The sequence below is a fragment of the Electrophorus electricus genome, chromosome 12 (genome assembly GCF_013358815.1).
Source record: "Electrophorus electricus isolate fEleEle1 chromosome 12, fEleEle1.pri, whole genome shotgun sequence".
NCBI classification, from domain to species: domain Eukaryota; kingdom Metazoa; phylum Chordata; class Actinopteri; order Gymnotiformes; family Gymnotidae; genus Electrophorus; species Electrophorus electricus.
The window spans coordinates 9,152,715-9,180,341 of NC_049546.1; the positions used below are offsets into that span (position 1 = coordinate 9,152,715).

At 40.8% G+C, this 27,627-nt stretch overlaps 1 protein-coding gene across 2 annotated transcripts in view; it reads left to right on the top strand.

The window, feature by feature from the left end:
• Window positions 1-27,627, top strand: part of fstl5 (follistatin-like 5) — a 92,616-nt gene that overhangs the window by 39,121 nt on the left and 25,868 nt on the right. For both annotated transcript variants that reach the window (XM_026999290.2, XM_026999291.2), the window contains exons 5-7: window positions 9,331-9,527; window positions 11,285-11,405; window positions 23,545-23,711. In XM_026999290.2, the coding sequence (XP_026855091.1) occupies window positions 9,331-9,527; window positions 11,285-11,405; window positions 23,545-23,711 (485 nt within the window). The remainder of the gene's footprint in view (window positions 1-9,330; window positions 9,528-11,284; window positions 11,406-23,544; window positions 23,712-27,627) is intronic.

The following is a 27,627-nucleotide window of genomic DNA, read 5'->3' on the forward strand; positions in this document are numbered from 1 at the left end:
ACAGCATATGTGGCAGGAAGCATCCACCCCTCAACCTTGTGAAGTTGCAGAAAGTTCAGATTTCTGTACTGAGGGTTTTGCCACTCTAACTAGCACATGAGAGGCTGTCAGCTACATGTGGTGAGAGTGTGGTTATATTTAGAGAGAAACCAATAATCATTGTCATGATAACATGCTGGGGTCAATACACAAAGCAGCTCCAAACACAGCAGGCAAATCCATACTAGTCAGCAAAACACCATCAAATAATGAGAACAAATTGAATACGGAAAAGCTAGGACTGACAGAGGCTTAGAATTGCACAAGAAAATCACAAGACCTTGCAGCCAGAGGATGAATGTAGTTGGTATCAATATGTGGGACTAAATGGGGACTAACTGGAAAGAGGTAGAGTAAATTGAAGGGTGGGGCCAGGGTGGAGCTACTTGGACAACTGGAAAATGCAGAGTAAAAGCGCTTACGAGGGAATCCACATGAGAGGGGTACTGTAGGATCCTTGTTCCTCCCACTGACATTTAAATGTTCAAAAACACCTGCAAAACTGCTATGCCTGATAATTAATATATTATTCACTGTAATAAACTTAATGTGGCTCTGTAGGTACATTATAAAGTGATATATATTGACATCTACACATACATATTGTATTCATACTGAATTAATATTGTTTATTATACAAATAGAGCTCTTGAATTAATTATCATCTGAAGGTCACATCAGTATAAAATCAGTTTGTAACTGTATTATTCATCCATTTAAACCATTCCTATAGAGAACGAGAGAGCATACCTAATGAAGACATTATTTACTTATCAAAGGCCCACAGTTTTTACTGATCATGGTCTTTTGTTGATTTTGTAGTGGTGGAAACTGTGTGTGTGTGTGTGTGTGTGTGTGTGTGTGTGTGTGTGTGTGTGCGTGCACACATTAAAAATTGTCACACAATAGCCATTCCATTTAAGGTCCTTCAGGCATATTATTCTTCTGTTGACTGGCAAAGGACATACAGCCCATTAACCCCTCAACCTGGGATACAGCAGTAAACAAGATGCAATTCAAAAATATACAGAAAATATGAACATTTACTAATGGTTTCTTATCATGTTAAGGTTACATTTAATCTATTACTGGTTATTTACTGGATATTTATTATAAAAACACACAAAAGAATAACTGATCAGCTAATTGAGCAATATTATATTACTTATTCTTTTTCCCTCTTTCTTTTCAGTGGCTGTCTGTTGTCATCATAGTTCCCAAGATAAGAGAGGGATATTGGGTGGAAAACAGAGAGATGGAGAGAGCGAGCTCCTATTTAATTATTTATCAACCTCTAGGTCCTCTATGTCAATGCTTTTAAGGACACTCTTTGTACAAGCAGCACAAAAACAAAAAGCCAAGCTTGTGCTATCGTTTGGCTGTAGACCTGCACTGCATGTGGGTGGGGCCCCTCTGCTGGTGAGGCACCTGGCTCCTTCACCACGGCTTCATCAATCTGAACCAGAGCCCTTCTTAAGCGGCTTGCTTAAGAGCCATGAGTGAGTGCTCTGCCGATACTTGCCCGCCCCTCATATAGCACATGCCCTCTGACCTCACATGGTTCAGATGGCCCAACCAGACACTGTAGCTGACCAGCATAATAATGAAAGGTTTGACCAATGTCTCTGTCTAGGTGGGTTATTGGAGGAAATTGTATCACTAATATAGACTGCTGTTGAATTTCTTAAATTTTGCATACTAGTTAATTACAGTGTCCTGAGATGTGCATGGCTCTATGATCATGTCCCTCTTATGGTGCACACGTACAGTGCTCATGTTTTCTGTCACAACTCTCTCATCTTTATCCAAGCTCTCTTCATCTTTTATTGCTCCTCCTCCTCTACTCCTCAACTGAACCAAAACAGCATTTATCATCATAATTTCCTCATTATGATGTCCCTCTCTTTTGCTGCTCTGATTTGATTACAGGAATATCTCGCCTTTCCTCTTGAGCCCCTAAGTCATTCATCCACCATCATGTCAGCACATATGGGAGGCAGAAGCTCTAGTGCAAATATTTCCCTCTCTCAGTCTGTCTCTCTCTCTCTCTCTCTCTCTCTCTCTCTCTCTCTCTCTCTCTCTCTCTCTCTCTTTCTCTCTGTCTGTCTCTGCTGGTATGATCTTGGCAATATCTCTTCTGTCTCCTGGTCACGCGCGAACCCACTTTACGAACAGAGCTGCAGTAATGAAGACCAAGGGGGATCCATCAGACTTCACACCACGAGAGATGGAGAGAAGAAGGGAAAGGGAGAGAGGGGTATGAAATGAACAAAAAAAACTCCCTTAACACAGCTGAGAGACAGACCTGCGTGCATGTGTGTGTGGGTGTGTGCACGTGTATTCTGAACTGGCTTTGTCAAAATTAATCACAGTCATTTCTCTTTGTGTCAGGTTCATATAGATGAAAACATGAAAGGCAATATTTCCAGATAAATATAATTCTGTTCAATTAACACATACAGTGGTCATTTGTGTACCACTGGACACTTTAGACAGTAAATTAGAACTGTAGGATAGATTTTAACACTGGTGGTTTTGGGCTGACATTTTGCACTCTGACAATTCTTACCCTCACTGTTAAAAAGTTGTTGAGAAATGCTCTGGGAATTAAGAAACATATTCTGGCACAACATAAGATATGGAAACAGTAGTCTTCTAAACAGTGCTTCTTAGTGTTACCAAATGTTCAAATACAGTGCGCAATATATGACAGCCACCTTCAGTGACACAAAGCATTGCGTTTCCCACCACTTACAAACACTAAGGTTAACTGTGGAGTGATTTCAAAATCCTAGGAAGGAATTTAGATTGCATCCTTTATCTTATTTTAAAGACAAATATTGTGAAATGACAGTGGTATAAAAGGCTAGGTCAGCACTCTTGGAAAAATAACTGCTTGCTAAATTTCATTTTTATCACATTACATATTTTTTAAGATACTGTCTGAATTAAAAATGCTTTTATATTTGCTGCTATAACTGAATTTATACAATTAATTCTATATAAAAAAAAAACTAGCTAAAGCTAACAATAGACAGCTATATTGTAAGTTGGGAAAACAGCAGCTAAGACACACACTATATATAGGTTGTCATCACGCCAACCAAAGAGACTGCAACACAAATATTTTCTTTCCCAGAAACTACACATAAACCAATTTAAATACTGTTTGTCAAAATGTAAATTCACAACAAAGAGCTGTTGGGAGAGAGACTTCTGTAATATTATTATGCAAGCTATCATTAGCCTATAGAAATACCTGTGCACAAAAAAAACTTCAGTTTTTGTCAGCCATAATTAGGAATAGTAAATCATCAGCCACTATCTTTAAAAAAAAAAAGTCACCTGTTTTACTGAGCATGCTGCTGTAACGTCCTGAGTAGCTGACTGAGGTGGAAAGCTATGGAATCTGATTGACCATGAAAATAAAAACGTAGTCGGCACATTTTGCGTTTTCACAAACATTTTTACACACACTGAGTTCAGAAAGGGTGATAATGCTATTGCAAAGAGGAGGGGCGCTGTTTGTTTGCATTTTGCCATCTTTCAAGCATGGTGGTGAGTTTGATAATGACATTTCGAATGCGTTGTCATTGAGTGCAAATGCATATACGGTGAACATTTTCACCATTCTGACAACTGTCGAATGATGTCCATTCAAATTGGGAAAGCTACTCAAAGCAACTAAGTGTGTGTAAATGAAATAATTCCACCAAATTACAAATGTTAATGGAATTATTGAACATTAAAATAATGTTGAGCTCAACCCTGCATGTACCAGTGGAATATTTAAATTCAAACTTAGGGTGACCTTGCCAGTTTGCGAATTACATTTTCTTACTGATAAGCTTCCGTAGGCAAGACGCAAAAGCGAGTCGAGGTTTTTAAACAAAACCGTTTAATGAAACTAAAAGTAAAAGACGTACAAACAGAGCTACACAAAACGACGAAGACAAAGTCAATGAAACTGAAGAGCACTCGAGAAAACAAAAAACAGAAATATTGATAACAATAGGAATGTACATGGAAATTCTCACGAACACGAGAAACAACCAGCAGTCAAAAGAAAAAATAAACGAGAATACACACACACACACACACACACACACACACACACAATAATGAATAGGGAACTAAACACAGGTGAGCATGTTAACAAGTGGGCGGGGTGACCTAAGGAAAATGGAAGTCAAAGACACACCGGAACAAACAAACGCCATGTGCACGGTCTGTCACGTGGAGGAAAACGACGAAGCTAGTAGCGCGACAGGTTTTTTTTGTTTTTTTTCCAGAAATGTTTCACACGTAATACTTCTGTGATGTACTTTATTGTTATAATAAGACTACAGCCCTGAAATGTGTAGATTTATTATTAGAGGACTACTTTATCATGTCATTAAATAATACTGTGTCTGTCTTCTGAAGTTAATTTTTCACTGAGTAAATTATGAAACAAATGACCATATGAATACAGCACACTCAGTGAGAGTCACTTCTGTCTCTTGTGACAGATGATGTAGACGGACCATGAAATGGCCCTGTTTTGGTTTGCAGAGTTTCAGCCTCTCCTGGGCTCCATGAAGAACAACAGCATCCAAAGAGATTCAAAGACAGACAGACTTAAGGAGAGAGAGAGAGTATGGTTCTGTTCCAGGATTAGGGGAGTGATAAGAAGCCTGTGCACTTCTTTTAACGTTACTGTCATGTCGTGTGTGAAGAGCAGCCTGAGCCCAGTCTACTGGCGGTAATGAGCTCCTCAAAGCCGCTCCTACCTTGAAGAAAAGAGGGGCCGCAGATTAAGGGATGCTAGGAGGAGAACAGAATAAAGAAAACCTATGGTAGGAAAAAGAGAAAGAGAAGTGCCCAAGCCGAGTTCCAGAGCAGGCAGCAGCAATAATGCCAGTGTAGACGGGAGAGGGTGACTCGGCCTATGGAGCACACACATGCACCACCATGCTGGAAAAGATTTTAAAAAAAATTAAAAAGTGGGAACACAGCATCATTTAAATTACACACCTCCAGGGTAAATGCTAAAAGCAAAGTCTTACAGCAGCACAGTATACTGGGGGAACTGGAATACTGGCCTAGCAGAAAGCCAGAGATGTGCCACTCGAGAATATATCCTCAGGCAGGTGAGCTTGTTATTGAGTACGCAATGTATGGAGCTCTCTGCTGGGACTTGGCACAGTGGGGTGGCCAGGCTTGGTGGAGGGACTGAGGCTTTGTAGTCCCAGCACCTACAAACATACCATAAATAATACATAGCCAGATTTCAAACACAGCCTGTTGACCTGTAGGGATATTCTAAAAAAAAGCAAGAGCACTGGAAAAGAAAAAAGGAATAGGAAAGAGAGAGGGAGGGAAAAAGAAAGCTCTGCATTAGGAGTAGGAGGATTTTTATCATCCCGGGACGTAAGGTTTGTCATGTTTCCATCCTGGAACACCAGGCTTGTCACGGTTGCTATCCTGGGACAGCAGAGATGCTTGGCTTTTTGTCATACTGCAGCACAAGAAGCTTGCAGGTTGTAATGATTCTGCTTCCTCTGAGCAATGCTCTTGAGCTGAGTACTTAACCCAAGTCTTAACCCCCCCCCAACCCCATCCCTTCAGTAGTCCTGCTCAGTGGGTTGGCACCACTGCTCTACATCGTCAAAGAGAGTTTCATTAAATTAATCTGTTCTCTTTCCCCTCATGGACAGCAAATGATAGTGTATTATAGTAGTTGAAGATGGCAAATCACATTCTTTCCCAGTTTATCAGACTTTCTTTAGAAGCATGTCTTTGTTTTAATATGGATACTATTCAAGTACACAAAGGCTTGTTCCTGATACTGAACAAAGGAAAGCAGCATTTTCAAAGTCTCCATTATAACCAGACCATCAATGTGGAATAATATAAGCCCCAAAGCTGTTTCCCTTATTAAGTTATTCTTATGGTCTCTTGAGAGAAGCAACACAAAGCTCAATCCAGTGCGATATATGAAACATATCATTAGTAGACACAGATCTTTACAGAATCTGACAGTGGCAGAGTTATGTGGAGCCTATGTATTTGTTCACCAACCATTTGAATTAATGACAAATGCAGTTGCTTGCACTGCTTCCAGAAAGAAAGTTTCCTGGGTCAACTGGCTCCTTCGCATTTCCTGTGAAATTTAAACTCACATTTAAACACATCACTCAAGGCTGCTCTCACAATTGGCATGGAAATGTTTTAGCCAAAGTTGCTTTTATACCCATCAGCAATTAAAATATGGCTGTCCTGGCACCATTTGGAGTAAGGACTCTTGAAGTCTGCTCGGTGTTTCCTTGTCACCCTATACTGTTCAAATCTGAGACCACTCACTACCCATCATCTCACAGTGCTCTTCTGCTCCTTCTTGATTATATCAGAGATTACATAACTGAAATCAGACACATTTCTCATAATTCAGATAAAAATTTACATAAATTCTGTCACAGTTACCATAACTGTACCAACCATTAATTACAATATGCTATAATGAGTATGTGCATAATGACTTTATGTAGCATTATATAACAACAGTTTGTGAATCTGTACACACTGATTAATTACTGTGAGCACTAATTCTCTACTTTTCATTATGTAAGTACAGAATATGGTTACCTACTGTTGCTCAGTATATTACACTATGTAATGTAAAGTTTGTAAAGTATTACCAGTTAGTTCTATTACCTGTTGGCAAACTACAGAAACCCTGATAGTGTCTGATAGTATTTCCAGTGCGGTTTGTTCATGGGATTGCTTGCAACTAACAGGGTCATTCCATTAGGCAAGGTTCAGTGAGAGAGGGAACTACCCAAGCTCCCATCAGGATGAGCAACCGGCCATAGCACAGAGCTCATGACTGTATCACAGGTCACTCCAGACAACTGCAGACATGTGCTCTGAACCATGTTATCGCACACCTTGAGTTATGCAGGGACACGCCGTAGGGTGAAACAGGGTCAATGCTGGATATAGTGTCATTACTTGCAGGGTTAATGCACCCCAGCACACCCTGACAGAAATGAGAGAGAAGGGAAACCACTATGTCAATGATGGATTTATGATGAACAGCGATGCACTTATTTACACTCTCCCATGTGGGCTAGATGGCCTGTGTGTCAGTGGGTGTGTGTGTGTGTGTGTGTGTGTTTGTGTGTGTGTGTGTGGTGGTGGTGGTCTGGGGACATGGCGGTGTGTGTACTAATGAGCTGTTGCCATCTGCCTCCCTACACAGAGGTGACACCATAACTCCCCACTGTGGTGAATTCATTCATGAGGAACCCCTAAGTGCTCTATACTATATAGAAATATTGGAAGGTCATTTTTTAAATGAGCAAGTCTGCTTGAATATGTTTCAGTGTGTTTACAGGTGATTTTCAAGCGCAATTATAACTTAAAATGGTGTAGAATTACAAAGCAAAAAAAAATGTATTTTGAAGTTTTTACATGTGTTAAAAACTCCTTGACCTTGACTAGCAGACTTGGATGTTTATCTGTTAGGCACTATGATAAAGTTCCCAGCTGAAGCAACACTTCAGTTTGGCTTCAATTCTGTGGAGGTTGTGTGAGCTGCTTTCCCCATTTATAAATATATATATAGTAAAATATAATTCAGCATTAACATATTTACTTGTTTTATTTTATTTATTTATTCATTTATTTATCAACATCTGTTAATAAGAGCATGTGAAATGTTTTATATGTTAAATAATAAAAACAAACATTTTTATCACCATAATGTTATCTGAAGTAAAAGATCACTCAGGTGAGTGCAATGGCTGTAATATTTTTATACAACTTTAGAAGCCACTTGGCCCTTTGCCTTCATCAGGTCTGTGTGCTGGAAAGTCAATAGATCATTGCAGGACCTTAAATTGACACCTCTGGTAATGATGTGCATTCATGGTAAAATCACTGGGAACGCCTAATTAATTCAACATTGGCAATTTCACTGTCTGCATAACTGATCTTTGAGTGCACCCCTGATGACCCCTGTCACAGTATTACAAATGTTACCATGAGTTTTCAATCATGGAAAGAGCTTAATATGTGCCATAATTTACACTCTTTCACCATGTTCAAAGTGTAAGTGTGTACAGCACTGGTGACACACACACACACACACACTCTTGACCTTCATCTTCCCAGTGGGAGGGGCAGTCAGCCATTTATCTTTCATGCTTTTTATCATTTGTGAGGAAAGCAGCTATTCTGTCACTCAGGGCTGTCAAAGTGGGGACTATTCCATGACAAGTGGTGCTGTGGGGCTTAATTCTGCACAAATCCATGAACATCTATACAAACGTCTTGTGTATATTACACCCACATACACACACACACTCACCTCTCCCCCAAAATACAACCACCAGTTATAACACACACACAAAAAAACAAAAATACACAATCACATCCACACCCACACACACAGCAGCAGAAGCAGGATCAGGTAAAGCATTCGTGTGAAGACGAACTCTGACATTCTTGAACTCTGTCAGTGAAACCAACACAGACAATCCAGAGAAGCCAGCTGCTACTCTTCTGCCTGTCTTTTCTGCTTTCATTCCTACTGTCTTATTCTCCTTCTCTTCCCTGGGCCCTAGAGACAGAGCAGTGACTCAAATCTTCCAAGCTCAAGCTAGTGTCAAAAAAGAGAAAAAAACTACCCCACCCTCTAGGTCTAGGTAATGATGGAAATGTTGCAGTTGCTTTGAAGCACCACTTGACAAGTTGTTCCATTTTTTTTAGCTACTGAGCTGTACAAATTTCAAGTACTTAACACACTTATTGTGCCTGTTTCTGACATGTCATTGCTAGAATCACCCATGATGCCATTCTTTGCCTGCTGTCTATTTGTGACACTGAGTGATTCTATGGCTGATCAACAATAATATGGCTTTTTGTTCTTGCATGATGGGCATGTTGATTGAAGCCAATATTAGCAGTGAGAGAGAATCCCAACAAAAGCATTTGTGATTCATATCGTTAAAATATGGGGGGAAAGCTATACTGCCCTATATTCAATCCTCAACTGTCTTAGAAGTGAAAGTAATCCTACTTTAAAGAAATAATAATAGCTTAGATTTGGACAATTGTCAGCAAAATAAGTAAATGATCATAAAGATCCTCTGTTAAGCCTATACAGTTAGGAATTAATGTCAACAACCCTGTTATGTCCCAGATTTCTGATTGACACAGATAGACCAGTTATCCTGAACCAAAGCTCTATGTTACGTTTTTTCATATAGTTCAGTGCTCCTCATATTTCTCATCTCCACTCTACAGATGACAACTGTCACCACAATGATTACAAGAAGCTAAAAACCAAGGTACTGGACCTACACACACAGCAGTACCTAGCTCCAGGTAGCCATGACAGCTATGAGAAGGACATGATTTCCAGGAAGTTTGCAGTGGACCTGATGTTCAAACGCTTTGATGCAGATGGAAGTGGACATGTGGACAGCAGCGAGCTTTCCCAGGTGAGCGACATCAAAAACACAAGTGCATGCAAGATCTCAATCACGATTATTAAACTCCTGTGATACTGATTTCAGATCAGATCACAGTTCTTGTTTTTCATACGATACCAAAAACGCCAAAGAGGACTGGGAAAACATTTCCTGCATCAGCCTAAGGTGTGGTGTCACATCGTGCAAACATCCCACCACACCTGAATACACACATATTGCTGATTGTTTAAGTTCCCTATTGATCTCTCCATCACTGCACATTGTCCACCCACCACCCCCAACCCGAGGTGAACAATAAAAGCAGCGTTCATTAGCATACAAAATCAGCATCCAGAAAATGACCTTTTCTTCACAGCAGAGAAAATGACAGGCTAGAACACATTGTACAAAAGCTAAATTAGGGTGTTTTCTTCTTGGTACACTTAACAGATGTCTTTCAAAGAACACAGGGAACTGTGTTAAGTGTGACAAAAAAAGTTAGATGTGTCTCCTTTAAAGGACTGAAAGAAAAGATTCTCCTGGGGGATGCTTTGCGTATGGGTTTACACACTAGAAAAAATGTCCTGACTGGCCACACTGAGTAAACTGCCTTGAAAATCCAAATGCAGTTTTGAACATGTGGGTTATTGGCCACTATGGTATAAAACATTTCAAGTCTCCTTTCTAAAAATGAAGGAAAAGATCAAACAAACTTATAGCTAGGCTGTCTGTAATTTCTCAAAGGGGATGGGCAGATGCAAAGCATATCTGCGGCTTCAGTGCTCCGGATTGCTCCGGGAGTCTCCGCTCAGCCTTTATTGCATTCATTTGAATTACTGTGTGGGTAAGCATGTCTCGGTGCACCTCATAACTGTCTCTGTCACCATTCTCCTTGTGGGGCCCATCCTGAGGGGGGTGTCATTACACGTGCACACAGAGCTCTACTGCAGGTGGCACAATCAGTCACATTCCCATTCGTGGGCAAAGACGCCACCCTTACTCCACCTGCGAACCACCTCCAACAGCCCTCTGGCAGCCACCATCTACTATGTTTAACCTCACTGGGAAACTTTTTCCCGTTATTTGCTTTCACATTTCTATGTTATGTCATTGGAAAAAAGACAAAATAAATGTTCTGTGTTCTGTGCATTCTGTGCTTCATGTATTGTTGTCAAACACATCAGACATGCAATGTTAATTCTGCTAAAGAAGAAAATGTAGCTCATGTTTTTATTTTGTGTTGTTATTTATTATTTCTTTTTAAAATCTTGCAACAGCATCATAGCTTCTAAAAATGCAACAGTACCACAGGCCACTTTGTCATCATTCACTTTGGTTTTGATTATGATTATGACTACGAGTATGATTATGATTATGATTATGATTATGATTATGATTATGATTATGATTATGATTGTGATTGTGATTGTGATTATGATTATGATTATGATTATGATTATGATTATGATTTTGATTTTGATTATGATTTTTGTTAAACTGCTGTTTGAGGATTCTGTAGGCACACACACAAGTGGCAGATTAGCATCAATAGTTTAAATAAAAAATAGTAGGTTACAGAGTTAAAACAAGAAATACATCTACAGGCTTCCCATATTGGTAAAGAGTATAAAGCCACAGTTACTATAAATTGATCAGGTTCTTCATCATTGTATATTTTGTAACATTAGAGCAATGCTGCAAGATCTGTGTTTTCCAATAACTTCTTTGCAAAGTTACATATAGTAGGATATGTAGGATAAATCTGGACTAATGTTTCTGTCCTTCAGGTCATCAAACAGGAGGGTTTGAGTAAGTCAGCATCGGAGTGCACACTATTTGACCTGCTCAAATACAACGACATCGACGATGACGAGCACCTGACTAAGGATGAGTTCTATGCCGCTTTTGGTGAGCAACACCTTTAAAATGCTCGCATGACCATGATCAGAAAACCACACATGAGCTCCCTTGCTGAGTTAGCACCAATTGCACTGAGCCTGTGTTACTGCTCAAGGCAGATCTCAAAGATCTTGCGAATGTTGGGCAGGGGCCATGCCAAAGGTCCCTGCTTCTGTTTCTACGCGGACACCACTGAATTAAAAGTGAAAAGCCTGAAGCTAAAGCCCATGCTCTTGTTTGCTTTGCTTTGCTTTCTTTCTAGACTTCAAGGGGCAGCCCTGTAGTAGGCATTTACAGGCCAGCTCAAATCCACACAGGGCCAGACACACGTCCCTTAAATGTGTTATGTGACATGTCTCTGTGGGGCTTGTGGCCTTTGAAATGGATGAAGACAGCAGATAGAGCAGGGCCTGAATTTCTATGCAGGATTCTGCGCAGGTGTTTTGCACAATTGTCACTCCCACAAGTTTTTACTGAAATTCCTTCACAAATCAGTACATTATTTCATGTGTTGTTATGGCAGACTTCAGTACGTACACTTGTTGTGCCATAGTAGCAGCATCTTGGCATCTTAAGAGACAGATTGTCACATCAGTGCCAGTGCGTGTACAACATTTGCACCAGGCAAAAATAAATGGCCGTTCACACGAAGATTTTGACTCAACAACTTCAGGTGAAAAGCCAGAAAAATATTAAACTACAACTGAACTGTAAATCTACATCCCATAAAGTAGAATGTGAATACTTTCACTAGACTGAAGTACAAATTATTGTTGCTTTCCAATTATTTATAATGGCTCAAGGCACAGTGTTGCCAATAGCATTTCTGAATTACTTACTTCAGCTGTGGTTGCTGCACACGTCTGTCAGGCAATCATTTTACCTTTCAGAATCCCTGATAAAATCTCCTTTTCACAAACGGGAACTTCAGAGCAGTGTCACACAAGCCTTCATGTATTTAATATTTATTCAGAACATATTTTTAATATCAGTAGACCTAAATGTTGGATTTGAATTTTGGAACTACTTGCAATTGCGCAGTAGACTACTGTGAGAAAGAAGCAGCTAACATTTCTGAATAATATTAGAGGAGAGAATAGACCCTAACAGGCCAATGTATGAGCTATGCGCATTGCTCTATATTCACAACATAAGGCTAAAAGAAAACTTATTGAAGTTTGTTTTAAGTACACTGAACACTGTTTTAGGTAATTGAATACACTGATAGCAAAAAAAACATAAAAACATTACCAATGTGTTGTTCCCATCTCTCCCTGGAGAGATGTTCCCACCCCTAGAGTAGTATGGATAAAAGTGAAGCCTTTAAATTAACTTTATGATTCAAGGTTCAGTTAGCATCTGTTAAGCATTGTCTCTGTAAACAGGTCAAAGGGTAAGTTTAGTGACCATGGCTCTTCCTATGACTTGATTACTGTGAAATTAGTGTGGGGTCTTGCTTGTCTTAATATTAGACCATGTTGTAATTTGTGGTTCTGCTTTTCAGCAGAACCTCCACTAACAGCAGTACAGCTGCACAGAGACTTGGGAAGGATTAAAGCAAGACTAAGACTTTGAACTATATGTCTTACTGGTCTAGATTCTGGTGGTGTCTGACGCTGACATTTTGAATTCTGCTGAATAATGAATTGAACCGAATGTTTTGGCCTGCACACCTCAGGTCCATAGCTGAACGTGTCTGATTCCTCACAAAGAACACTGTCACTTTCAACAGTAAACAGTCCAGTAAATATTGAGAGAGACGCCTATGTAATAAGGCTGCGGGAGAAATATGTGTGTTCCTGCTCTCTGCCTCACACACACCCGATCTGCAAGTTTTATAGTCTTCTCTTTTCACACTCATCCTCTTCTGCCATTTCAAATCCATTCAGCATCTTCTGACATTCAGCAAGGCCTGACACTTTCTAATAAGGGTTTTAAACAGTGTGGAGCAGAAAGTCAGAGAAAAGACAGAGGAAACGCATAATGAAGCATGTTGCTTCATTCCCGCTTTCAGGCAGCTGCCCTTTAAGAAAAAAAATCTGGCTAGAAGTTGAGATGTGTGTGTGTGTGTGTGTGTGTGTGTGTGTGTGTGTGTGTGTGTGTGTGTGTGTGTGTGTGTGTGTGTGTGATGGGGCGACAGCCCTTGAGGTAAAGTACATCAAAAGGGATGAGCAGCAATTCTTCACCCCTTGAAAAGTTGTTATTTTGTGCTTTGTATATTTCTGAGTCATTCACTATTTATATTTCAAAGCTTGAACTTACAATGAACAGAAGGCTTTGTGTCAGCAGGTTCACTCATTGAAGATTTATCCTTCTTTCTTTTTCCTCCTCATGGTGATGACCATCAGAGAACATAAAAGGAGTTTACAGAAGAAGGAACACATACACAGTTTATATTATAACCCCTCCCGGATCTCAATATATGAACCTCAGTATTTTTCTGATGGGTGGCATTTTGTGAAGAGTGACATTTTTGACATTTTCACAGAAATTCTTCCAATTTTTAGGCCTTCAGAAACAGCATTCATAACAAATTTTCCTTTGTCTTATTCTCTAGATTAGCAGATTAGTACTTCAATCAGATATTTACCTTATTGAATGAGTCAAGTTCTTCACGGTAGCAGGGGGACACTGATGAGCTGGTGCACTCTTTGTATATTCTGTATAATCAGAAAGTCTATGCCAGACATATGCTAGATGCTCTTCACTGGATCTAGAGATATGCAAGACAGCTGAAAATACTCCTGCAATACAAACGTATGTTAATATGAAGCTGACCATACCTGCATTTATCTTTGCATAACAAAGAAGACTGAAATCTTCCCAATTTGCCTGATTTTGTTGAATATTCAAAATTTACATGCTTTGTGTAACACTGTGTTGATAACACATCCTGCCTATGAATAATTCATCAGTCACACCCTCAACTGCCCCTCCCCGCAAACACACACAATCCACACTTCTACCATCACTTTTCCCAGTGGTATGCTGTAAGCCGTCTGCTGAATTATAACTGCAGAGTGAAACTGATATACTTGTCCTGCTATATTAAGAAAGACATTCATTTACACTCACTTTTTACACAAGGAATTTTTATTTATTTACTTAATTTAATTATTTTTGCAGTGATCAGTCTTTATATGTATGTAAAGACTGAACAGTCTGGGGAAGGCTGAAAACACATAATCGCTTACATTTATCACGCATTTAATCTCAGATTACCCCCGTCTGATGGAGTGAGTTGAAAATAAAGATTTGATCGGATAGCATTATCTTGATTTGTTGACTGATTAACTGGTTGGCACAATGAATGGGGCGGGGGAGTTGGTTTATGGAGTCCAGACTCTACTGTTGAGGCTGTATATCATTCTGGCTCAGGATGGAGGCTGAAAGACCATGAAGGCATGAAATGGCCTGGTATTGGTTTGCAGAGTTTTTGGGGTTCACTCCAAGCTTCACGAGAAACAGAAGACCTCACCTGAGAATCAGGTGACAGGGACAGGGAGTAAGATTAACTGTAAGGAACTGTAGGCAGCCTTTGCATCATGTATAATTGTATCATATATAGTTGTGTACAGGACTGAAATTTAGTACTCGATTTACACAGAGTGGATAACTTGTATTAGTGCTTGATTCTAGTTTATGATTCTGGAAATTATTCTGAACGAGCATTTGCAATACACCTTGTACACACTTAAGGAATCTAGATAATATTTCACTGTGTTCTATATGACTTCTCCATGTTGTAATAAAGGATCCAGTAGTCAAGGTATCAGTTCAGTCCTATTTCATGGATGCTGTCAGCATGCCAGAGGGGCACTGAAGACCAAGATGCTTCACAGAGACTGGGCCTGCAGATCTTAATCTGTGTAATCTGAATTTCCACATAGATTACATGGTACATATGGAATGTATCCTGCTTTGTGCAAAGGCATCAGATGTAAAAAAAATAATAATAATAAAATGCTATTAAGAAATGCTGTGATTTCTGCCAATGTCCTTGGTTATTGGTGGCATTTTCCCTTTATGCTAAAATCAAACACTTTGCACATGACTGTCTGTCTGCCTGTCTTTGCACAAGAGGACATTCAGGAACCACCAAGCAATGTTACTCCAAACCTAGTCTACAGGTCCCAGGGGCCAGTTCCCTGTCTTCACCTCAAGGCAAGCAGTGCACATGGGACTTTTAAGGGCTGACTGCAGCAAAGAGCAGCTTTGCTTGCAGAAAGATGGCAGCATCAGGACAGATAATGGCTCCTCGCACTTCGCAGTAGGTTGGACGCCTGCAGTGAGGTGGCCCAGCAGTGCCAGTCGACTGAGACCATAACACTTTGAGGATTTTCAACCTCCATATAGAAGTGGCAGTTTTCCAAAAGTGAACTACAGCTAATGCAGATCCCAGGGAAAGTGTTTGCAGAGTTAGAAAAAAAAGATTAGGGTATAAGTGATATTTCTAAAATCAAAGATTGAAGATCCAACATGTCTTCTGTGTGAGTTAAGCACTGCAGTTCAAGCTATATAATATAGCTTCTACAGGTAGAAATCACTGGCATTAAAATACATCAATTAAGTTTCCTATTTCTTGCAGAACTGTGGCTGCAAATTTAAAGTGAAGTCTAATAAACTGCCATTTAACTCAGTGTTAGAAGGCATGCAGCTGCCACCTGCACGCTCATTTATGTCAAAAAGAGATCCACTCTACCAGGGGAAGCTGGATTTGCCACTCCTCACTGTGCCTGAAGGTTTCATTACCCTCAGTGCACACACACGCACACACACACACACGCACGCACGCACACTTTTACTGAAGTTAGTGGGGAGAAAGATGGATGTTGATTTGTTTCTTCTCCATATTTCCACATTTTTCCATCAGAAAGGGTTGTTTTTGTGCTTTACACTCAATGTTCTTAAAATCCTAAAGTGGAGACATAGAACAATTACAGGCTTTATGGCCAGCATTGTGGGCTCAGAATTGTCACTGCTTTCTTTAGACAGTGTTGATATGCTTTAGTCTCCCACCATCCATTACCCCATATATACACACATGACTGCACACATACGCACACATACACATATAACTGCGCATGCACACACACACACACACACATACACACACACACACACCTCTGGCTGGTCTCTTTTTCCTGCTCAGGTCCTCTACCTGGGAACTTAAGGGCATCTGAAAGTTTGAAACAAAATAATCACTCTGGCTCAGACGATGCCCGGGTCAAGAAGGTCTGCAGCAGATGCTGGGGGACCAGGGCAATCTGATGAAAAGTGGGCTACTGGAACAAATACAAGACACTCATGGACAAGAGTGGAGTGTAATATATATATATATATATATATATATATATATATATATATATATATATATATATATATATATATATATATGTGTGTGTGTGTGTGTGTGTGTGTGTGTGTGTGTGTGTGTGTGTGTGTGTGTGTGTTGTTTACGTTCACTGCTAATGTTACATTTGAGTGCCAACATTGTCATATATGTTCGATGTCATTAAATGTTTCACAAAGTCGAGGGAGTCTGTGCGTCCTGTTCCGCGCCCTCCAGCACTCGGGCAATCATTACACTAAGTAACCAAAAGGAAATTTCATGGCTCTGAGTTTTTCAAATAAAAGCTGAAAATGAAATCATTTTCTCTTATGAGAAAAGTCAAATGTCCCCCTATCAATCACAGCTTTCATCATGGGGACATGGGGTTCCCACAAAGAGCTAAATACATTCTCACACACAAACAGATGCATGCTCGCATACACACACACAGTCACACTGTTCAGTGTCATTGCCAGTGAAGGACTGTGTGATAAGAAATAGCGCTTCACTTGAAACAAAATTGGCTTCAATAAGAAGTCGTGGAAGCTCTTTAAGATTTGGCACCAATGCAGAGATGAGAGGAGGCAAAGGTGAGATCATGAGAGAGGGAAAAGGCGTCGGCCAGCACAAATTCACCCATCGCACAAAGCACACCCGTACATCAGAAACCTCAGGGAAGCCCTTGCTTTGCACTGGCTTTCCCATCCATCCCTCATGTAACGAAATTAAAACAATTAGACACCTGTGTGTTATGCTAGCATGCTAATACAGCAGCACCCCCAGAGGATTGGATGCTGGCCATGGTGGAATTCACTGGAACCCTCAGTAAAATCAGCCTTTGTTCAGCCTTCTTCACAGCCGTCACTCACACTGATTGGCTCTCAGGAATGATTTTATCCCAGCCAGTGCCACTGAGCTGTTGAAAGATTCGACAATCAGAGTAACTTTATGAGATTATAAATCCACTCCACGAAGGCGGCGGGGGGGGGGGGGGGGGGGGGGGGGGGGGGGGGTTTACATCCCTCTTACCTTCTGTTAAGGATCTGGTGCCTGGTGCTCCTTGGGAGCCTGGAGGTGTATATCTGAGACAAGTGAATTGGCCAATGTTCTGCAGAACGCACAGAGGAGAATGCACACACGCACACTGGAGAATTTTTATAGTACACATGAAAAGATAACAGAGCCCAGTTTAAAGTAGGCTAGGAAAAGAGGACAACCTGTTTTCCCCAGGAACACAATGATTGTTTGATGTGTTTAATTAATTAGTGTACAGATAAATCCAGGACATCTAGATATTGTTATTGCTGTTACTTACTAGTATCTTAGCCGTTCCCAGGACTGCACTCTTCTGGACGGAGATCTCAGATGTTGTTCCTGGGATCTGCTGGAGCCATTCTCCCAGTTTGGGGGTCACAACCCCTAGTGCTCTGATTAGCACAGGAACCACTGTTAACTTCACTATCTAACCAGGGCATCTGAAAGTTTGAAACAAGATAGTCACACTGGCTCAGACGATGCCCGGGTCAAGAAGGTCTGCAGCAGATGCTGGGGGACCAGGGCAATCTGATGAAAAGTGGGCTACTGGAACAAATACAAGACACTCATGGACAATAGAGGAGTGTGATCTTTCTCTCTCTCTCTCTCTCTCTCTCTCTCTCTCTATATATATATATATATATATATATATATATATATATATATATATATATATATATATATATATATATATGTGTGAGAGTGTGATATATATATATATATATATATATATATAGATATATATAGATATAGATATATATATATATGTGTGAGAGTGTGTGTGAGAGAGAGAGAGAGAGAGAGAGAGAGAGAGAGAGAGAGAGAGAGAGACACATCTAGATATTACTGTTACTTATTTTATGATACTAGAATTGTTATCAAAATGTCTGGATACCCCACATTTCATGGCTAACATAAGGGTGGTTGTACAGGGAGTCATTCATTTAGGTGTTATAACCCATCTAGTTAGACCAGTAAAACAAAATTCAGATCTTCCACTGCAAGGCCAAACAAAGACAACAACTCCAAAGTACTAACCAACAAATATTTATTTTCTCTTATCTTTTAGTTTCCTCTTTGTCAGGTAAGACAAATAACTAGCCAGTAGAAAGCCCTACATAATCTAATGAAGACAAAACAGAATCACGAAACTTCCCTAACTCCCAAACATAAATGGATGTAAAACATAAAAACAAAATGAGCCGTCATTTCCTCCTCTCCTGGGCTAGGCTGAGAATATAGATTTTCACTGTCAAGTTACACTTTTCAGTGCAATCACTGGTCTGGTGAACATGGGAGCGTTGAGAGGAGGAAGAGCTTTGATCCATGTCATTGCAGCCCTTTTATTCCAGTGGAATCTACATCCAGTGAATCAGACGTGGGATCCGAAATACAAAGCAACTGAAAAATCATGAGACAGAAAAACAAAGAAAGAGCAAGAAAGAAAGAGAGCGAGACTACACAAGCCAATCACAGGACATAACATTAGGACAGAGATGGTCTCATTTTAAAGGAATTTTTTAATTCAAAAGAACATTTGATAGCTTTCAACACTGCCTTTGAACTACAAATTGGTTAATTTCTCAGGCAACTCAAGAACTACCTGCAGATACCGTTAGAAGAAGTGAAAAACTGCTTAGCTAAAGCAGCTGGGCTGTTTCACAGCAGAAAGACTCTACAGTCATAAGCCTGTATGAGAGCATTCTTTTCTAAGCAGCTTCTGGAACTGTGTTAGGAAGCTTAATGTGGAGTTTGATAAAGTAATTGATGTGTACCATATTATTTTGACCCAATATCTAGCTGATATCTCAACTAGTTTACTAGGAAGGCTCAGTATGTTGCAGTCATATGTTATCATTTGAGCAGCTTTACTGACTTTCTTTGACAGATTGAGTAGAGATTGAGTAGAGAGTACTGTGCCGCCATTTGGTTTTATATTTATTCTTCAGAAGTTACTGCATGTTAATTTTATGCACTTTTCAAATGAGATTCAATAGGGGAGGTGTACTGGTTTTACAGCATATGCCAGCATGACCCTAGAACAAAAAAAAAAAAACAGCAAGTGAAAGGTTCCAATCATGCAATTTAACAATTTTCATAAAGGTGGGTTACGAATAGCTAATGTTAGCCCAAGACCCACATCCCTTCTCTCTCTCTCTCTCTCTCTCTCTCTCTCTCTCTCTCTCTCTCTGCTAAAAGTGATGTACGTTCCCACAAACATTCAGTAGCAGAGAAAGAGGCCACAGTAAATCAAAACTGTTCTACCGCTCAGCTTTAATTATGTGCTGCGGTTATAGGTGGCAGGTTTGTCCTCAGGGAGAGTCTTGCCGTTTAGAGCTCCTACATGTGGCGCTCTAAATGAAGGGCCGCACTCTGCAGACGCTGCTCCCCAGCATATATCAGAAACGGCCGAGCTCACAACGCCCCTGCATTTACTCATTTCTATTCACTTCGATCTGTTCTGCTGGCATGTAGTCGTTTTTACTCCCATCTCCTGTGAGAAAAACTGCTCTCTTGCTCTGCTCTCTCTCTCTCTCTCTTTCTCTCTCTCTCTTTCTCTTTATCTCACTCTCCCTTTTTCTCTGTCCTTTCCCCTTGTTCTTAAACACTCCCATAACTTCACATGGTCACATTTCAATCCCAAGAGGTGGAGGCTGAATGAAGTGACAGGTCCCAGCAAATTCCAGACCAATACAAGAGAGTGTAATTGAATGGCATTATTGAACGATGGAGGGAGTGTCAGTGTATTATCCATTCTTCCACGAATACACACACACACACACACACACACACACACACACACACACACACACACACACACACGCACGCACACAGTCACACTATAAAGCTTGTTTGGAGGAGTTTATTGTAGATGCTGTTAAGGCAAATTACACTTCCAATCATTTTTACCATCAGTTTCTGACATCACCTAAACTTAGGTGATAGCTAAAGAGAAAAAGGGTTTCACTTTCAAATCCACATAATTCCTTTTCACTGTATTTCAAAATAATAGCTCTAATTGTGTCTCGGGCACTCATCAGAAAGCTGTGCTGCCTGCCTCCCAGCAAGTGCAGCACAGCAAACCCTTTTTACTCCAGCTCTTGAGGTGGAAACCCTCTTTGTTAGAGAGCCAGAGAGTGCAGGTGTTCATGGTGCTGCTTGATGCCTTCACTTCACACTGCCCCACTGAGCATGTTCCCCTCCTCCATCTCCTCTCATTGGTCCTTTGTTCTTCTTCTGCACTGATTAGTCAGGAGTCTGCTGGAGGGTGGGGCAGCAGGGAAGGTGATGTGAAATCCAGGCCACTGGAGATGCAGAGAAATACTGTGCTATTATTTCCACCACCCCACCCCCACAAGCTGCAGGAAATTCAATGAAAAGGAATCACAATCAGCTAATTTGTTAAATTAACTTTTAATGAGGGTGCGGCGAAGAAAGGCAAAACTACTTTTCATATGCAAAGACGCACAATTGTCTTGCGCTTGGCCATATAATTTACAGACTTCATAATTCTGTAATCATTTGAGATACCCACCAGCCACTGTTCTCATTTGGTCCTGGCTCAACTTGATTAGCTATGATTTCTGTGTGTGTGTGTGTGTGTGTGTGTGTGTGTGTGTGTGTGTGTGTGTGTGTGTGTGTGTGTGTAATATGCATGAATTTAATTATGCCCTGCCAAATATCTTAAATAATGCATGTGTTTGTTTATGGAAATGATATTGAGCCAATGAAGTGCTATATGTTCAAAGGGGAAACAGTAATCCATCAATGTATCACCTCTGCATTGCAGAATTTTCATTTCACCCTGCTGTCTGTTTCTCACCATCTTGTGGCATTAGAGTAGATTTGTCATTCTGAAAGCTGGAAGCCCTGTGCTCATTTAAGGTAGCAGGCTTTATATGGCCCAGTAGACATGTACTTTTGTCCAGCAAATTGTTGTAGCACAAGAAATTACTTTGTTAATTGCTTTGACTGTGCTGGATCAGATGGTGCTGTTTTGACTCACTGGAAAAGATCATTAATGTTCTGTTTAATTATCCTTTACTGGTATTCCAGCAAAGACTACAATGATTTCATTCTAATCAAATTCCACTTCTGAAGCTGTCTTTTCATTTGTATAGGATTCAGTTACTAGTTTTAGGGATCGGAATGTAACGGGTGTGGAGCTTTAAATAAAATGTAAAAAAAAAAAAAAATTAACATTATCTACTAATGGGCTATTGAGTGTTCGGTCAGGCCTGTCAAAAACCTCATTTAGAATGCCAGTAGAACATCTTATGGTGTCTGAGCCATCCATGAGGAGGTACCAGTTTAGGCCTCGTGGGTTTCTTACTTTCGTTATCATTCTACCTTTCTCAGCTAAGCAAAATTTGAATAGTTGCCCAAACAAAAACTCAATACATTTGAGTTTAATAACTCAGTGACGTTTATCATTAATCTATGCATTATGTTTTGAGGGATACATAGTCAAAGCATCTTATGGAGTACTCTTTAGATATGCAGAGGTATTTAAAACTGCAGCAGCCCTTTCAGGTGGTGGAGAAGCCATTGCAGGTGGGGAAGTCATTGCAGGTGGTGGAGAAGTTATTGCAGGTGGTAGAGAAGTCATTGCAGGTGGGGAAGTCATTGCAGTTGGTGGAGAAGTTATTGCAGGTGTGTTTGTTTCCTCATAATGTCACCCTGGGTCTTGATCCCAAAGACTCTCATCATGCCTGGCCATTAAATGCTTTCAGAACTACTTTAACAGAACTCTCCAAGACCTCTACTATGCTTATGGCAAAGTGACAGTTGAAACTTATGTACCTTTTTGTACTCTGTTTTGATTGTCTGGTGTATGCTGTACTTGATTATTTATATAACGGTGAGCGCTAAGGAGGCGGACGCATGTGCGGAGAAGAGCGAGGTTCATTAGGGGCAAATGCAGAGTCTTAGTCGTTAGGGTAGTCCAGCGTCATAGAGAGCTAACACAGAGAGTACGAGAACAAATTACAAAACAATAACACATGAAGGCAAACAGGGGAATCAGGCTCTAACAAAAGATGCTAGGAAAACTCGGGTCTAAGAAACATGAAGGCCAGGATACACGGAGTACAAACCAACATTCAAACATTCGATACAACCAAACCCAACGAACCTAACACACACATTCAAATAAACACATAAACGCAATGACATAAACAATGACCAGCCCAGACACAGGCAACAAGATAGAGTTTAAATACATGAACTTAACAAGACTAGGCACAAGGGACAGGTGTGGAAAATCAAACGAGGGCCGGAGAAAACGAAACTATGGAATGGAATTAAAATACACAAGACAGGGAAAACACAGAGCATGGAAGCTGGGAGGGACTAATCGTGATAATTTACCTTCGTTATTGACTATTTTGATTAGTGTTTTGCCAAAAGCTCAGTAGCTGAGGAAGGCTCCATGTTTCTTCTGTATCTCAGTAAACTGAGCTACTGTGTGATTACTAAATGACCATTTGAGGTAATTTTATTTGTAAAAGGCTAGTAGCACACATTCATGCATGCAAACACATACAAGCATACACAGAGCTAGTGGTACAGACACACATACCATGATGCTTATCTTGCCTTGCCTTCTAGCTATAAACACAAACCTGAAGAGTAGCTAATAATTATTTTACATAAAAAAGCAGGTGTCATGTTAAGAACTAATGTATATAGCAAAACTGAAAGCTAAAACAGATTTAGTGTTGAAGCACCCACTCACACCCACAAACACACCCTGATGTCCTTTTTCCTCTGTTTCTTCAGACGTATATCAGCTGAGTCTGGCTGAGGAGCAGAAACTGAGCATCACCACAGTAACAGTGGGTCAGAGTGTCGTGCTGACATGTGCCATCATGGGAGAACATCGGCCATCAATCATCTGGAGACGCAATAACCACACCCTCAACCAGCTGCATTTGGAGGACATCAACGTGGGTGACTCTCACACTACTCACACTACACACACTCTAGGACTGAGTACCAAGCAGCGGATTTACGCAGGCATCTGTTAAGGGCAAGGTGTTTAGGACAGGCTTTCTGGCAGCTTCTCATTAATCGCTGTGTGTCACCATATGATTTATTAACGTTGATATATAACATAACCACAAAATACTGCACACCTTCTATACATACCCATATCTATGAGATACACTTAACTATTATAATGATAAAACCCTGTATATAAATAAATAAACCCAAGTCCTAAGCCTTGATAAAAAGGGAAAATAGATACAAAATTACAAAATGTATCACCATTCTGCAGTGTTCCCTGGGTCAGCAAAAAGCAGTGCAGCAAGAATGCCTGGGGTAGATAAATACCATTTGAGGAACAGCCATTAGCGAGCATCCGCGAGAGTCAGTGTAATGTACAAACAAGGGTGCAGGTTTGTGCACTCGTGACACTCGCCAGGGATCTGTTTAACTAAAGGAGTGCACTAAATGAGTAGAGCTTTCCTGGACAGTGCTGAAGGAGAGTGGAGTGGTTTTGGCAGCCTTTCACTCTGGCTGAGTTGGACTGCCAGGACCCAGCACTGAGAAGAAAGCTTTAGGCCAGTGCAGTACCGATGCTTGCTGAGAGCTCCGCAGAGATGCTCCAGTGAGACCAGTAAAAGGGTCACAGCACTCTAGGACTTTGCTCTGCTTGGTGTTCATGTAAAGGATTTCATTTTTGTTTAAATGTGTGTGTGTGGGGGGGGGGGGCTGTGTCAGTGTTGCTGGCTCATGTGTGTATGCATGTGTGTGTGTGTATGCATGTGTGTGTGTGTGTGTGTGTGTGTGTGTGTGTGTGTGTGTATGTGTGTGCATGTGTATGTGTGTGCATGCTCTAGCATGTGTGGGGTTTTTTTTGTTGTGTGTGAGTCAACACTGCAGTCAGAGGTAGCACTAGTCCTCTCCTGCTGATAAACCACTAAATTCTGTTAGGAGCACACTGATGGAGTGGTCTCTGGACCCATCACACCCCTCAACCCTGGCCCTCAGAGAACATTCACTTACACACACACACACACACACACACACACACAGAAAGAGCATTGAAGCTGCTTAACACTCTTCCTATTTTTCCTGTACCCTTGCTTGCAAATAATCTAAAGCCTTAGACATGATGCTGAAATATGAAATTGTGAAATCTTGGGGAGTGCAAAGCACTGCAAACTCCATCCAGCATGCCAAAGGGTCAGGCTGAGCTGGTCTGGAATCAGTCACTGAGGAGAAACAAACCCTCAAGGCCCTGAAGTACATCTTATAGTGCTTTACATTGCCATGCAGACCCTCCTTTTTCCAGGCTGCAGCTAGGCCATGCTCAGTCAGTCTCTCGCTTATCCATCAGCCATTTTGATTTGTAATTAATACAGTATAGACAGCCTGATCTCACTAGGAAATGAGCAATTTGGCTCATTTGGTGCAGTCGAATTTATGTGAAGGAATTTATAAGAAATACCAGTTCACCCCTTGTCATAAACTTATCATTCTGAACTTCCCATATGACCTGAATTGTTGTGAGACATTTGGGTTGGCCTGCCATTATGACACATTTGTTATGGATTACAGTCTGCAATGGCAGGAGAAACACACCTCTGCTCTTACGCCATTCTTCTGAAGCTCTCTCTCACATCGATCCGCACAGCTGCTCCTTAAAAAACGAAAGTGTCCATGTGCTTCCGGGGATGATTGAAGTGTCCATGTGTCTCCGAGGACGTGAAGGGCCCAGAAAGAACAAGTGGCTTTCCAGATCATCCTGAACAGTGCTTGAAGGGAAAGCCATTTAAGCACGTTAAACGCCAAAGCAGAGCCTCTTGCGGAATCTTGCATCACCGTGCACAGCTGGGCCCATTACCATCCACTCAGGAAGGCACCAGGGGACAGCACAGCCTTGCTTCGACCTGCTTGCTCAATATATGGAAACCATATTCAAAATGGTCTCTACTGCTTTACACACAGCGCGAGATCGCTCACTGAAAGTCCAGAAACTTTGGGAAACTGTGTTTCTGGAATGTGGGACCCCTTCCATTATGCTCTGTCAGGATAACTTATGTGCAGGAGCTGACTATTTAAGCAGGCTGTATAAACAACATGACTTTTATACAACCTGTGAGGAAATCAATGGACTTTAATGAGGAGCAGCAATTCAGCCGGCTTCAGTTTTCCCTTTTCAGACAACCTGGTCTCACAGTTTCTGGAATTTATTGTCAGTGACAGCAAGGGTTTTTTTTGTTTGTTTGTTTTTTGTTTTTTTGTTTTTTTAATAAATGGTTGTTTCCTTAGGGTGGCTAAGCTCTTTAAACTGGCCTTCTAAGAAGCATGATCATCAAGTAGAGGTTACTGAGCAGCCAGATAATTTCAACACAAATGTTTCTATACACAAAAAACCCAAAAGACACACAAAATAGACAGACTAAGACACTCAAGACAAACCAGGGATAAGGCCAAAAAATGCAATGAACAAGTATAGCAATTTGATGCAACAGGGAGAAAGAACTATATATATTTATACAAGCCAACTGAGGTTGAAACAAGAACCAGCTCAGGATGATGAGTGGCAAGGGTCTGTCAGAGGCACAAGGCAAATCCCTGCATGGAAATATGGGAAAACACTCCATCTAAGAGGGACACTCCAAAAGAAATGTTGGCCAATATCCCTGTCCTATACTTTACCTTACCTTTACTCACCTCAGGGCTGGCCTCAAAAAAAGATGGACTATGTTCGTTTCTGTGCTGGGATACTTTTGGTTTTACAGGAGCATGGAAGCTATATGCTAAAATAACATAACATCAATATAACATAAAATAATTCAAGTATCCCACCAGAAAATGATGCTAGTCTAATTTGATTATCTGCATTACCCAGCAACCAGCAAAGTTCTCCAGCCAGATAATCTGTGAGAAATATGGGAGGTGTCCATGCTGGGTGGGCACAAAAAGGGTTGGCATGATCCCAAAGATAATTTGCTTAAAATGCATTTTAAAAAGCATAAAAATGTATGTGTAAATTTAATAAACCACTGATAGTTGGCTGTTGTTGAAATTTCATTAAATTTATTTAGGACTCAAAGTCCAGCACTTGGGACTTGATGTGTCTTCTGCTTGCAAGTACAGAAGTAAAAAGGAGCCTTACAGTAGACTAGATGTTAGTGGTGAAAGCCTTGACTATCGATTTGTTCAAAATAACCTCACTGCCATGACCTTTAGAGAGTTTGCTCTGAGTGAGAAAAGAACAGGTCTCACCCTGTCCTGTGTGAGTGCTGAAGGAGGACTGTGAACCTGATCTGTGTTAACCTGCTGTGGTCCTCCCATCTTCCCCACAGATCCCCTCACATGTAGGTCTAATCTCCCATCCGCTGGTCTGCACGCCTGCGAGTTTACAAAACCCCAAGGCTCCGTTAGACCTCTGTGGCCCACAGCCTGAAACACAACCTGAGGCCTGGGGGAATCTGTGGGGGTGCAAGGGTCAGGGCAGATACCTGCTTTCCACATGTTTTCTCTTTCTACACGTGTTAAACTCACATTATTGTAGATTAGTGCGTGGATGTTTTGTCAGTGCTGCTTAGGTCAGGCAGAGGAGAGAGGAAAGAAAGAGACAGGACAGCCTGAGGCCATAGTTGGTCTTTAGTGAGCTTGCCATCCATTAATATTCAGCCAGCTTACCCTTTTTTCCCCACCTAGTAATGTAGTGTGTATGAAGGAGAGGAGAGGAGAGAGTGTTTTGTCATGTTTTTTTTTCCATTTAAGAGGGTAAAAGAAAAGCATTGAGCTGCTGACAAAATAGACCATCAGATCCCCACAGTATTTTAAGGCCAAACCCACAGCACATTAAAAAGCTTTATATCTACACTCAGCGCTGTCCTGCTC